At 40.9% G+C, this 14,426-nt stretch overlaps 1 protein-coding gene across 2 annotated transcripts in view; it reads right to left on the minus strand.

Moving 5' to 3' along the window:
• The window catches only part of ly75 (lymphocyte antigen 75), a 180,320-nt gene that overhangs the window by 47,759 nt on the left and 118,135 nt on the right, over positions 1-14,426 (minus strand). For both annotated transcript variants that reach the window (XM_073047388.1, XM_073047387.1), the window contains exons 20-22: positions 10,884-10,978; positions 6,730-6,872; positions 5,226-5,331 (exon numbers count right to left, since the gene is read on the minus strand). In XM_073047388.1, the coding sequence (XP_072903489.1) occupies positions 5,226-5,331; positions 6,730-6,872; positions 10,884-10,978 (344 nt within the window). The remainder of the gene's footprint in view (positions 1-5,225; positions 5,332-6,729; positions 6,873-10,883; positions 10,979-14,426) is intronic.

A 14,426-nucleotide genomic window follows, 5' to 3' on the forward strand; every position in this document is an offset into this window, starting at 1 on the left:
ACAAAGGAAAACGTTCTAGGCAAATTTAAAGGCCTTAAGGTGGATGAGTCACTTGGCCCAGATGGACTACATCCCAGAGTCCTGAGAGAGGTTGCTGAAGAGATAACGGATGCATTGGTCATGATCTTTCAAGAATCACTTGATACTGGCATGGTCCCAGAGGACTGGAAAATTGCAAATGTCACTCCATTCTTTAAGAAGGGAGGAAGGCAAAAGAAAGGAAATTATAGGCCAGTTAGCCTAACCTCAGTGGTTGGGAAAGTGTAGGAGTCTATTATCAAGGATGAGGTTTCCGGGTACTTGGAGACTAATGATAAAATAAGACAAAGTCAGCATGGTTTCTGTGAAGGGAAATCTTGTCTGACAAATTAGTGTTCTTCAAGGAAGTAATAAGCAGGGTGGACAAAGGAGAGACAGTAGATGTCACTTACTTGGATTTTCATAAGGTATTTGATAAGGTGCCACACGTGAGGCTGCTTAACACGATAAAATTCAATGGTCTTACAGAAAGGATACTGGCATGGATAGAGGAATGGCTGACAGGCAAGAGGCAGCCAGTGGAAATAAAAGGGGACTTTTCTGGTTGGCTGCCGATGACTAGTGGTGTTCTTCAGGGGTCAGTATTGGGATTGCCACTTTTCACTTTGTTTGTCAATGATTTAGATAATGAAATTGATGACTTTGTGGCCAAGTTTATGGATGATTCCTATGGTGGGGGTATCCAGAACTAGAGGGCACAGCCTGAGAATTAAGCAGTGACCCTTTAGAGAAGAGGTAAGGAGTACTTTTTTATTTAGCCAGAGAGTAGTGAATCTGTAGAAGACTCTGCCACAGACTACGGTAGAGGCCAAGTCTGTGGGTATATTTAAGGCAGTAGTTGATTGTTTCCTGATCAGTCTGGGCATCAATGGATATGGTGAGAAGGCAGGTGTATGGGGTTGAGGGGGATCCAGGATCAGCCATGATAGAATGGTGGAACAGACTCAATGGGCTGAATGGTCTAATTCTGCTCCTATGTCTTATGCTCTTGTCTTTAATTCTTGTTACTTTTCTGCTGAAGCCATTTGTTCAGTACTTTGGAAAGCACACTAGAAGTATTAGCTCAACTGCATATCCATGTTAATTTTACTCTACTTCTCCTAAACAAACCATGTGTCTTCACTTCAGCTGGGATATCTTTGTATAATCATAAACAGCAGTCTGATTTAACTGGCCACACAAACTTCATTCTATTCTTCAGTAATTGCTGTTGGAGAATCTGTGCTAAAAAAAACTTAGAAATTACTAACATGGAGCCAAAGCCAACACAAAGAAATGCAGTAAACTTAGACGTGTTGCATTAATTCCTATCTTGCTCTACTCTGAAAATGTCAAGCAGAATTAACATTCACTGAAGTGATTTCATTGCTGGGATATGATGCAAATTTCACAGATCGCGCTGGATGCAATTACTGCATCATTGTGAACATGTGCCAGTGAGGTAAGAACTTGAAGCTGCCAAAGCCAATTCATTTCAGAGCCTCAGGGGGAAAAAGACTATGAAATGGGGGCAGTCATACCATTAATCTGGCTGGATTTAAAAATATTACAGAATTAAAGTAATGCCTACTACATAATCAGCACTGCCAGGTAGCACGTGATTACTCAATAAAATGAGCATTATACACAATGGTTCAAGTATTCTGTTCAGACCTCACTTGGCTCTGAATTACTCCCATGCTGCACCACTATCCACTGCCTACCCTCCAGCAAAATCTTTTGCTGATCCCCCATCACTGATATGGCTGCAAACTGCCCAGCCATCTTAGAATCACTGATCATTGTGGAGTTGTAGCCACAGATTACACTGCTGAAAATACAGTCGGGTCTCAGGGCAATATAAACTACTGTGCAAAGTGGTATCGTTTCTCAGTACTTCAAAGTTTCCCTCCACCCCCACACACATACAAGATCAACAGAGTCCTGATGAAGGGTCCCGGCTTGAAATGTCGACTGTTTACTCTTTTCCATAGATGCTGCCTGACCTGCTGAGTTTCTCTAACGTTTTGTGTGTGTTGCTTCAACTTCAGAGGAAATTGGGCAAACAAGAATTGTTTGACATTCAATATTATAAAGCACATGTCCCATGGAAGGACTAATTCAGATTGCTGTAGTTTGCTTCCTCTTCAGTATCATTGATGAAGAATTATCTTAACTATACATCCCCACTGTATCACCACATAATTCTTCCTACGCCGTCCCTCTGGATGCTGGACTGTTGAACTCCCACAATAATGGATTGCCTTTACTGCAGGCTTTCTGAAGCTTGGCCCCATCTTTCCTCAGGCCCCCAGGGATCTTTGAAACATTTAACCATGGCCAGAGAGGTACTACATCAACTCTTGACACTGTAAAGCTGTCCATATGAGGTACCTGCTTCTGCACTAGTGCAACGGACAGCACTTGGTAAACCCAGTTCTTACACAAGTGTATTTACAACACACACACACACACACACATCCTTGTCATTCTGCTGTCGTGTTAAGTATGTGCACTTCAATGTCTTCCCTGATATATTCTCATAATGGGTCATAAGTTGAGCTGATGCACTTGGGTTGGCTTTAAGCTACCTTTCCCACCTTACAGGGCAGAATATTCCATCTCTTTAGTAATGAGGATGTGTAAATGTGTATACAGTGTGTTGATTGTACACTGCATTTAAGGTCGAAACTTCTGTTTATTCTGCATTCAAATTCCAATTCATCTGTAGTCTTAAGTTAATTTTGTTGGTAATTCAAAAAGATGATATGTGCAAATAAAAAGGAGCTCATAGCTCTCAGAGAGACAGAGAGGGATATCAGGGCTGCCAGGAGTTCACACTGAGCGAAGTGCAAAGGCATTGTAGTGTTTTCTGATAGATATACAGTATTTTTGTAAATATTGATACTTTTCACTATTTTTAATAAGTTTGACTTTTGATGCACCTAATAAACACCATTGTGCTGAAGAGCAAAGCGACTCCAGCCATTTTCCCTTTGGTCAGAACCCACACAACTAACAAGAGGAATCTGCGGTGGATCAGTTTAAGAGCAATGGGCAGCCCAGCCGGCACAGTGAAAGTTAGCACTGCTGTCGATGCTGCCCTCAGGTTCTCCTCATGTTAGACAACACTTGGAGCAGTTCTGATTGCCACCCTCTAGGAAGACTATCATCAAGGGACAGAACAGATACACAAGGACGTCACCAAAACTGGAAGGCTTGAGTTATAAAGGAGAGACTGACTAGGCTTGGGCTTCATCCCCTGGAGGGGTGGAGGCTAAGGGGTGATCGTTGAAATATATAAAGTCATGAGGGCCCATTGTAAGTAGGTTGTAGTAGTCATTTTCAAAGGAGAGAGGAGTTTAAAAGGAGAGAGCATAAATCTACGGTGAAAGGGGAACCATTCAAAGAGGGACATGAGGGAGCAGGTTTTTCACACGGATTTTTTTGGTTGTGGGTAAATGGAATGCACTGCTAGAGGAAATGATTAGAGGCAAGAAGAATTGCAATGTTCAGAAGGAACTTAGACAGGTACATAGATACAAAACATTTAAGAGGCATACAGACCAAACACAGGCAAACAGAAACAGTTCGGGTCAGTAAGTTGGTTGGAATGGATGACTTGGGCTGAAGGCCCTGCTTCTAAGCTCTATGACTATGACTCACCTGAGACAATGTGATTCAATTCCTTAAAAGACATCGTGGCTAGCAATAACACCGGGAAGTCAATGTTGGTTAGTGATGTATGGTAACAATTAAGGAATGCATGTCAATGCAGCTACCAAGAAGGCGCAACACCGGCTATACTTCATTCAGAGATTGAGGAGATCTGGTATGTCACCAAAGACATTCTCAAATTTCTACAGATATACCGTAGAGAGCATTCTAACTGGCTGCATCACTGTCTGGTATTGGGGGGAGTGGTGCGGTGGGGCTACTGCACTGGATCAAAATAAGCTGCAGAGAGTTGTAAACAGTCAACTCCGTCATGGGCACCAGCCTCCATTGTATCCAGGACATCTTCAAGGAGCGATGCCTCAAAAAAGCAGCATCCATCTTTAAAGACCTCCATCAGCCAGGTCATGCCTTGTTCTCATTGCTAGCATCAGGAAGGAGGTACAGAAGCACAAAGACACACACTCAACAATTCAGGAACAGTTTCTTCCCCACTGCCATTCAATTTTTGAATAGATATTGAACCCATGAACACTACCTCATTACTTTTTAAATTTCTATTTATGCACTACTTATTTAATTCTGTAAACAGTAATTCTAACTGTAATTCTCAGTTTTTTTCCTATGATTACCTATTGCATTGTCCTGCTGCCACAAAGACAACAAATATTTATGACATATGCTGGTGATATTAAACCTGATTCTGATGAAGTAATTAAGGAAGCGTCAACCCAAGTTGTATGAGAAACACAAGCTGTGTTTGATACGGGCCGGCAAGTTAGATGTTGATGAAAATTTGCCCCGTGAGGGAATCTAGAACAGAACGTCATTTCAAAATAAGAGGTCACTTATTTTAAAATGAGATTCGTAATAAAAAGTTCGCAGGATCTTTGGAACACAAGATAAATGAGAAGGCTGAGTCTTTGAATGCATTCAATGCTTAGAGGAGTAAGTAGTTTTTTGAACTGCAGGGAAACCAAGAATGATGGAGAAGAGGCAAGGAGGTGATGCTGAGGTTAAGATTAGATCAGTCATAACCCCAAAAAGCAAAGCAAATGCAAAGGGCTAAATGATCTACTTTTTTTGGATGTTTAATGGATCTTACAATGGCACTAGGATCTTAGCTCTTTCCAGTGCTACATTCAGAAAAATATACTTTCAGTACTTATTGGCTGAATTGTGCAGCTGTCTTCACAGGTTGTATCTAGACAGAATGTTCTATGCAGCGGTGTTCTGTGCAACTGAATATCTTGTTGTCAGATGAATATTAGGTCACTGATTTCACATATATTTTATGAATGTGTTTTGTCTTCAGTTATAAGTTAATTTGCACTTCACACTTCAAGCCCACCAGACTGAAGATGTGTTTAATTACCTGACCAAAAAAAAAGCTTACAGGTGGCACTCAAAATGCTAGACTACATTGCTAAAATAATACATTAAAAATTGCTGCAAATCTTCTGTAAAGGAAACAAAACACAATGCTTTAGGAATTGCAAATATTTTACAATATCATTGGACTAATAACATACCTTGCTCTACTGAATTATCTATCGTTAGCATGTCACCACCAATGCTTTGACAGACACGTCGTCCTGCTTTCCATGAAAGGTATCGTGGCTTTATAAAGTTATAGCACTAAGATCAAATTAGATAAACATCATTATCAATATAATTTTGCTACTCCAAAAAAACAGTCAAGAGACACAACAAGATTTTTGATTGGGGCACCCTCCACTGGCCTAAAAAGTAAAATGTCCCCAGGACTGCACTGCACACCAGAAGCAAGACTCAACAACTTGACCAAGTTTATTCAAAATTACTTTTCAAACCCATGATCTTTAAGTTGTAGGCAGCAAGCAAGATCCCCTGTCCTAGTCACACAACATCTTAATTTGGAAATCCATCCTTCTCTGTCATCACTGGTGCCAAGATCTAGGAACAGACTTACTTAACAATACAGGGGAAGTACTTTATCCAAGGTAGGTGTTAAATCAAGAAGTTAGTTTGCTATCAGCCTCAAAGATAGTTTGGATAATGACTAATAATAATGCTATTATTTTGAACAAAGAATTTTAAAATAGTATTGGAACCTTTTGATATTTACTTTTTTTTGGAAGTGACTATTTTGATCAGAGTCATGAATACTTTGAAAAAAAAGACTCCTTTCACAAAGTAGCACATTTTTACAACTTTGCAATCCTGGTATCAAAACCTTAAATCAGAAACATTTGTGAGTGATCTGCAATAATGAAAAGGTTTAGCATATACAAAATTAAAAAACAAAAACAAAAACACATAATGTATCTGGAGAATACAAAACATAACTTCCCTACTTTTCTCTATTTTATTTATTGAGATGCAGCAAGGAATGGTCCTTTTGGCCCTCTCAGCCATGCCACCCAGCATCCCCCAATTTAACTATAGCCTAATCACGAGGTAATTTACAATGACCAATTAACCTACCAACTGGAACTTCTTTGGACTGTGGGAGGAACCTGGTGCACCCAGAGGAAACCCACACAGTCATGGGGAGAAGGTACAAACTCCTTACAGACAAGGCAGATGTTCAGGATTACAATACAGTTCCATTTTTGCAAATACTCTTAACAGCATCTTCCCAATTGTCAGATGCTGAACAGCTGGTATGCTAGCCTGTGCCGTGCTTGTTTCACTGTCGGAGGCAATGCACTGAACCAGTCACAAGTAAAGAGATAACGTCATGAAAAAGCATAAAAGAAAATCAGGAAAATTTGGACTTCCTTACTGGAGACTTTGCAAATACAAGAGTAATCTGTACCCGAAACAACACTGAGAAAAGGAGGTAAAGGTCAGATCATTCTGGACTGATGCCAGCCAATTGGATCAAACTCTTCTTATCGTTTCTTAATTCTGTCTTTTGTGATGCATCATCCTAAACATCACTTTTCCGTATCTTACAAAACTGCATGAAAATTCCATTAAAATTAGAAATTCTATGGAGTAAGAGGTCCTTATTGCTAAAGTTAGAAGTGATATATAGATGTCCTGACTTACTTTATTTCCAAAAGGAATCCAATCACCTGTACATGGACTATCGTTATCACTGGTTTCATTAGACCATGGCTCCAGAGAAGATATGTTTATCTTCTGACAAATAAATGGAAGACGTCTGAAACAATCAATATCTTTGTAATATTCTGTGGGGGAGGGAGGGGGGAAACACCGAAACATTAAAGGCACAAAGGACTAGAAATCTGTTCCCCTACACTAAAATAAAACAGTGCTATGTTTTTGAAAATTCAGATTAACCCACATACATCTGGATGACTTGGCACCCCATCTCCCTGGGAAACATCTGATATTTTTAGTCTCCCCAACACTTTTTTTCTGTTTGAAACCACCACCCTCCCACTCCAAACAACATCAAGTGTACTGCAGCATCCAAAATTCTTCAAAAGCACTTGAAAGGCTGGGCCAATGCCAATGGTATTGGAGAAAGGGCTAGCATGGATTGAAAACTCGCTATCACAGAAACATGGAATTGGGATAAATGGGTCCTTAACGAGAAGAGAATCCCGGAGACTGGTTCTTGACTTTCAATTGTTTATTATTTACATTAATGATCTGGAAGAGGAATGAAATAAAAGATTTCCAAGTTTGCCAATGATGTAAAATTAAGTGGAAGGACACATGGTGATGAGGATGTAATGATTCTGCAATTGGATTTGAGATAGATTTAGTGGTGGAGCAATATCTGTGTAATGTGTTGAAGTAGGAGGTCCTGCAGTTGGGTAACAGGTATGCGAATTGTTATATAAATGTTGAAAGACTGAAAAAAAGAGTTAAGCCCTGAGGATCCAGGTGATTCAGTGCACTAAACACACATAGTTAGTTGGCAGGTCCAACAGGTAGTTGAGAAGGGAGATGACATACATGTATTGGTCTTCATTGTGAAGGAAAGAATTAAGAATGGTGTAGGAAATCATGGGAAAACTCTTAGAGAGGGCTATGGGTAACCCTAGGTAATTTCTAAAGTACGTACATGTTCGGCACAGCTTTGTGGGCCGAAAGGCCTGTATTGTGCTGTATGTTTTCTATGTTTCTATGTTTATAGATTTATGGACTGTGGACTGCAGCTCAAATTGGTCTCTTTCAGCTTTACCTTTTTTATATTCTGTGTTTTCTTTTTGCCATTTAGCATGATTTGTTAGTTTTTTAATGCAAATTTGGGGGTTGATATTCGTGGCATTTGCATGATCTGTTTTTATGTGTGGGAAAGGGTAAATGTTTTTGTTGCTGTCTGTGCAATTTTTTCCCGTGTGTGAGGAGGGGGTTGCTGATGATCACATTGTTCTTTATTTCATGGTTATCTGGAGAAGACAAATCTCAGAGTTGTATCCTGCATACATACTTTGATAATAAATGAATCTCTGAATCTTTTGAACCCTAATGAAAGGAAGCACCTGTTAGGGAACTCAGAGGAAACTACAGAAAGAGGTCTGAATTTCCCACCACATAATTGGTTAAGGCAAATATAGTGAAATTATGTTTAAGGTGAGGTTAGAAAAGCATGTAAAGGAGGAAGGAATATAGAGTTTAATAGGAAATATTGGGAGAAACCTTGAACATAATGATATTGTAGATCTGTTGGGCTAAATGAACTGCTTTGGTCCAACACAGCATATGATACGTAATTCTGTGAAAAATATCAGGAAAAGGATGAGACAGGAAAGAAGGGTTCCAAAAGTGTGACGAGAGGCTGAGGTAAGGATGATAAGGACCCAAGTGCTCGACAAACAGAGACTAGAATTGAGACATGATTTCAGGACTGAGATGAGAACAGGGTTCTTGACTAGAGACTAGATGAGAACCTGACGCAACTAGACAAGAACCCAAACAGGACAGAAATCCTAAATGTGTTCGCAGACTGAACCAAAGTTGAGCTGATGACTGAGCACCAACCTGGGTTCAAGTGCTCTTTAAATGTCCAAATGTTGGCACCAAAACATGAATCTTTAAAGATGAATAGAAGCAGCTATTCGTATTCTGGAGAATCTGAGCCTCTAAAACCCTGGAGGCTGATGTGGTCGCACCATAACAGAAAGATTTTATTAGAGACTGTGTGTGTAAGCAGCAGCTTGAATGCACTAATATATAAAGGAAATTCAAGCTGCAAAGCCTTTTGAGAAAAAAATTAGAAAAGAATTACCCTGGTCAATGAAGGATAGGGAGAAGGCAGATTAATGTTACCTTTACACAGTGGAAAAGTGGCAAACTAACACAATTAAAATCACACACATTCCATTGATCTGTCTATAAGCCCAAACATGATCGGCATTTCACATGGTTATCAACAATGATCCAAAAATAATTATCGTCAGGAAATTCAGCAGCATGGAGAGAAATCAAACGAAAAAGGGAGAAACAACTGATTGAGTAGGATAGCTGATGACACTTAGACCAGTACAATTGCAGAAGATTGTATATTATCTTTCGGCTTGATATTGTGGCCTTCACTGAGCTTGGCAATTAGCTTGCAGACATATCATCACCAGTTGGGGTGACATCCTCAGTGTACAGTCGTTGGTGTTTCTGTTTGGTAGTGCTAACATTTATATAGCCCCTCGCCCCCCGTTCACTTGACTTGGTCCTGACTGACTACCCCTTCAATTGACTTTTGAATTCTAATTTTTGTCTCTTAGGGGGTTCATAAAAGGTGTTTATTTCTATATGTTTGCTTATGGAGTTATCAGAAGAGAACCATGCTTCTAAACATTTTCATGGCTTTTTCAGGTTTGCCAGTGCCAGAACCTCCAGAACGTCACAGTTAATGTGGTGTCCTCCTTGGTCTTCATTTACCGAGATCAGCAACAGTGGATCATAGTTAGGTACCGTCAGTCTGTGTTCCTGTAAATGAGTTGAGGGTTTGCGTCCTGTCTGTCTGACGTAGTTCTTGTTGCAGCCTCCACAGGTAATCCTGTGCACCACATTGCAGTTATCGGCTGTCTTTACTGGTACCTTGGTTCTTGAGACAAGCTCCTTAAAGTTGCTGTTGGTTTATGAGCAATTGTGATGCTGTGAGGTTTGAGCTGTTGAGCTGTCATTTCTGAGATAATTTTGATGTAGGACAAGGTCACACATTCACTATGCGTTGAGTAAGGTCTGTATGACTTTCTCTCCTTGGTAAGCATCTTCTGATGAAATACCCTGGGTAATTGTTGTTCTGAAGCACTTTGTGTAAGCGCTTCTCTTCCCTGGCTCGAAGTTCGGTGGTGCTGGAGTGTATTAGTACTCTCTCAAATAGGGTGTGAATGCTTTTCTTGTGGCAGGCTGGGTAGTTGCTATGGTAGTTCAATACCCAGTCTTCCAGTAGACGGATGTCTCTAATGTACTGTCCGTCCTTCTTGTGACAAGTATGTCCAGGAACGTGAGCCAATTGCTACTTTGGCTTTCCGTTGTAAACAATGTCCCTGAATATGTTGTTGACTTGGTTAAAGCTATCCTCTATTTCATTTTGTTTGATTATGACAAAGGTATCATCTAATTACCATACCCCAGAGTTTTGGTTTGAGGTCTGGAAGCACTGTCCTTTCTAGCCTTTGAATAACTGCCTTGGCAACGAAGTGGATATCAGTAATTCCATTGACATTCCTTTGAGTTGTTTATAAATCTGCCCTTCAGATTTGAAATATGGAATTGAAAGGCTAGAAAAGATAGCACTGTCACTGATCTTGGTACACGAGACACATGAGGGCACCACATGAACTAACATCATGGAGTTCTGGCGCAGGCAAACACAAGGCAGGCATGAGAATTTTTAGAAGCGTGGTTCTCTTCTGATAACTCCATAAACAAGCACATAGAAATAGACGCCATCTACGAACCCCTAACAGTAAAAAAATGTAAGCCAATAGAATTCAAAGGTCAATTGAAGGGGTAGCCAATCAGAATTGAGGTAAATGAATGGTGGCCTAAAGAGATGAAATCACTCCCAGAGAGAAATACCAACAATTGCGCACTGAGGATGTCACCTCGACTGATGATGAAATGTCTGTTAAGCCAACTGCCAAACTCAGCGAACGCCACATCACATGCCTCAACCTGAGCCTCCAAGATTCACCACCATCCTAAACACTATACTTCTATCAATGAGAACAATGAACCAGTAAGCTGAATCATAATTGAAATATCACACACAGGTGACTTACCTCGCCATCTGACATAATTAGAAGTTATAAACCAACAATTCCAGTACTGGTTGTGGTAGGAGAGAAACCGATGGTAAAAGTCATAAGGATTTATACTAGAAAAGAAGAAAATATGTACAGTCACAGTAAAAATATAGGTACAATTGCTAGTTTTTAAAAAATCTGTTTTTGGTTAAGATTTTATATATAATATACAATAACATATACATATATAAAAGAGAAAGAGAAAAAAATGGGTAGGTAGCCCAAAGGGAAATATTATAAGAAGCAAATAATGAAGAGGATTTTAAGGAGGATCTCAAAAGAGGAGTTGGGAGAATGGCAAGAGATTCAGAAAACACATTCTAGAGCATGGGGTAAGTGAATGATTGTATATTCGCCGAAGAGGGGGAAGGGAAGGAAGTATGTCAAGGAGCAGATAGAATGCAAAAACTATATCTCAGTGTACTTTTGAAGGATAATTAGAGATGTCTAACCAAGAGGACAAAACTTTCAAATATGAGGATCTGCAGGTCTGGAAGTCAATAAGATTCAGCAAAGGCTGGGTTGGATATTCACTTCCTGGGCCAGGGTGCTCATGTTTTGCCAACTTTGGCTTTCTAAACACAGCAGCTCTCACTTGTAAGATCAAACAGTTGTAGGTTAAGCCCAACTATATCCTTTGTTTAGCTTCTGATTGTAAGCGAGAGTTACTCTTCAATTCTGAAAATGAACATGGCAAGCAGTAATCAGCTTAAAGTTTGAAAACAGAACTTTGCAAACAAGCTCTGTATATAGCAGATGCATTGTCTGTAGAAAGTAGGATGTTGGTTACTGCACCAGGTATTTTGCTGTTCAAAAGGTGCAGTATAATGGCTTGTTTAATTTGGCTTGTTTCAAAACAGACAAGCTGACTAAATTGCTTAATGGAAGAAAGCTTGCAGATTCCGATTCCCATTCCCATTTCTAAGTGTTGATCCATGGCCTCTTCTTGTGCCAAGATGAGGCCACCCTCAGGGTGCAGGAACAACACCTTATATCCTGCCTGGGTACCCTCCAACCTGATGGCATGAATATCAATCCTTCAGTCCTGCTGAAGGGTCTAACCTGAAATGTTGACTGCATTCTTTTCCACAGAACCTGCCTGGCCTGCTGAGATCCTCCAGCATTTTGTGTGTCTTGGAGTACTCAAGTGTTTTGAAAAGGCCCACACACAAGGTCTTTGGTGCTCTACACCACTGGGCATTTAGAGAATATTCCATCTTGCTCCTGATTTGCATCTTTTAGATGGTAGAAAGACATTTGGGTGTTATTTGTGTTTGTGATAGGAATTCCAGTCTCTAAACTGCTTTTGTCATGACAAAATTTATGTGGCTTTTCTAATTGAGTTTCTGGCCATTGACTATTCTCAGGATATTAATGGCAGTGGTCTTGATGACAGTTAAGACTCTCTTGTTAACGATGGCTATTGCCTTTTACTTAAGTGGTAAATGAAATGTGCACCACAGATCTGACCACATATGCAAGCATTTGCTGAGGATTTAGAAATGGAACTGAGCTCGTGTAACTATCAATCAATATTCCCACTTCTGAACTTATTCCGGAAGGACGGACACTGATGAAAATGGCTGGACCTAGGTTGCCACTCTTAAGAAGGTTAATTGTTTGCAATGATGGCCTGGGACTGGGATAATTAACTTCCAATAATCACAGCAATCTTCCTTTGTGCAAGATATCACTCCATGCCATGGACTAGCTTGGAACTCTTTCGTGTTCCTATCACCTACACAAGAAAGTCTGCAGATGTTGGAACACACAACACACACAAAACACTGGAAGAACTCAGCAGGTCAGGCAGCATCTATGGAAATGAATAAACAGTCGACGTTTCGAGCTGAGACCCTTCTTCAGGACTGAAAAGGAAGGGGGAAGACAGCAGAAATGGGAGGGGAGGGAGGAAAGCTAGAATATGATGGGCAAAGCAAATGAAGAGCTGGAGAAGAAGGGATTTGATAGGAGAGGAGATGGATCATTGGTGAAATGGAAGAGGGTGGGGACCCAGGGGGAGATGATAGGTAGGTGAGAAGAGGTAAGAGGCTAGGGTGGGTGTAGAAAAGGAGAGGGGGAGGTTATTTATTTTCAGCAGAATGAGAAATTGATGTTCATGTCATCAGGTTGGAGGGTACCCAGACAGTATATAAGGTATCGCTCCTCTACTCTGAGGGTTGCCTCATCTTGGAATAAGAGGAGGCCATGGACCAACATGTTGGAACAGGAATGAAAATTGGAACTAAAATGTTTGACCACTGGAAAGTTCTGCTTATGACAGATGGAGCAGAGTTGCTCGATGAAGTTGTCTCCCAATTTATGGATGGTCTCACCAGTTAGAGGAGGCTGCATCCGGAAGACTGGACACAATAGATGACCCCAGCAGATTCACAGGTGAAGTCTTGCCTCACCTGGTGGAAGGTCTGTTTGGGGCCCTGAATGGAGGAAAGGGAGGAGGTGCATGGGCAGTTGTAGCACTTGCAGGAATAAGTGCCGGGAGAGATGAATAGACAAGGGAATCACGGAGAGAGCGATTCCCATAGAAAGCAGACAGAGGAGGGGAGGTAAGGACACGTTTAGAGTTAGGATCCCTTTGGGGATGGCAGAAGTTGCAGAGGATGATGTGTTCGATGTGGAGGCACATTGGGTGGTAGGTAAGGACAGAGGAACTCTCTTTGCAAAGACGTTGCAAAATAGGGTGAGCGTCGATGTTCCGGAAATGGAAGAGATGCAGGTGAGGGCATCACCAATAGAGGAGGAAGGGAAACCGCATTCTTTGAAGAAGGAGGACATCTTTGATGTCTTGCAAACAGAATCTACATCCTGGGAACAGATGCATTGGAGGTGAAGGAACTGATAAAAGAAAAAAGCATTTTTACAGAAGATAGGGTAAGAAGAGGTATAGTCAAGATAACAGTGGGAACCAGTAGCTTTATAAAAGATGTCGGTTGACCGTTTGTCTCCAGAGATGGAGACAAAAAGTTTGAGAAAGGCAAGGAAGGTGTCAGAAATGGACTGAGTGAATTTAAGTACAGGGTGAAAGTTGGAGGTAAAGTTAATGAAATTAATGAGCTTAGCATGGATGTGTGAAGCAGCACCAATGCAGTCATCAATGTGGTGGAAGAAGAGATGGGGAGCATTACCTGAGAAAGCTTGGAATATGGACTGTTCTACCTAGCCAGCAAAGAGGCAATCATAGCAGGAAACCATATGGGTGCTCATGGTAACCTCTCGAGTCTGGGGAAAGTGCGAGGAGCCCAAGGAAAAATTGTTGAGGGCAAGGATCAGCTCAGCCCAACAGAGGAGGTTGGTGGTGGAGGGAAAGTGGTTGATTCTTTCATTGATAAAGAAGCGGAGATCTTTGAGGCCTTCTTGATGTGCAATAGAAGAGAATCGGATCTGGACATCCATGGTGAAGGTGAGGCCGTCAGGGCCAGGAAACTGAAAATTACTGAGGAGATTGTGAGCATGAGGAACATTGCTGAGGTAGATGGGAAAGGACTGAACCAAGGGAGA

The sequence above is a fragment of the Hemitrygon akajei genome, chromosome 5 (genome assembly GCF_048418815.1).
Source record: "Hemitrygon akajei chromosome 5, sHemAka1.3, whole genome shotgun sequence".
In the NCBI taxonomy this organism is placed as follows: Eukaryota; Metazoa; Chordata; class Chondrichthyes; order Myliobatiformes; family Dasyatidae; genus Hemitrygon; species Hemitrygon akajei.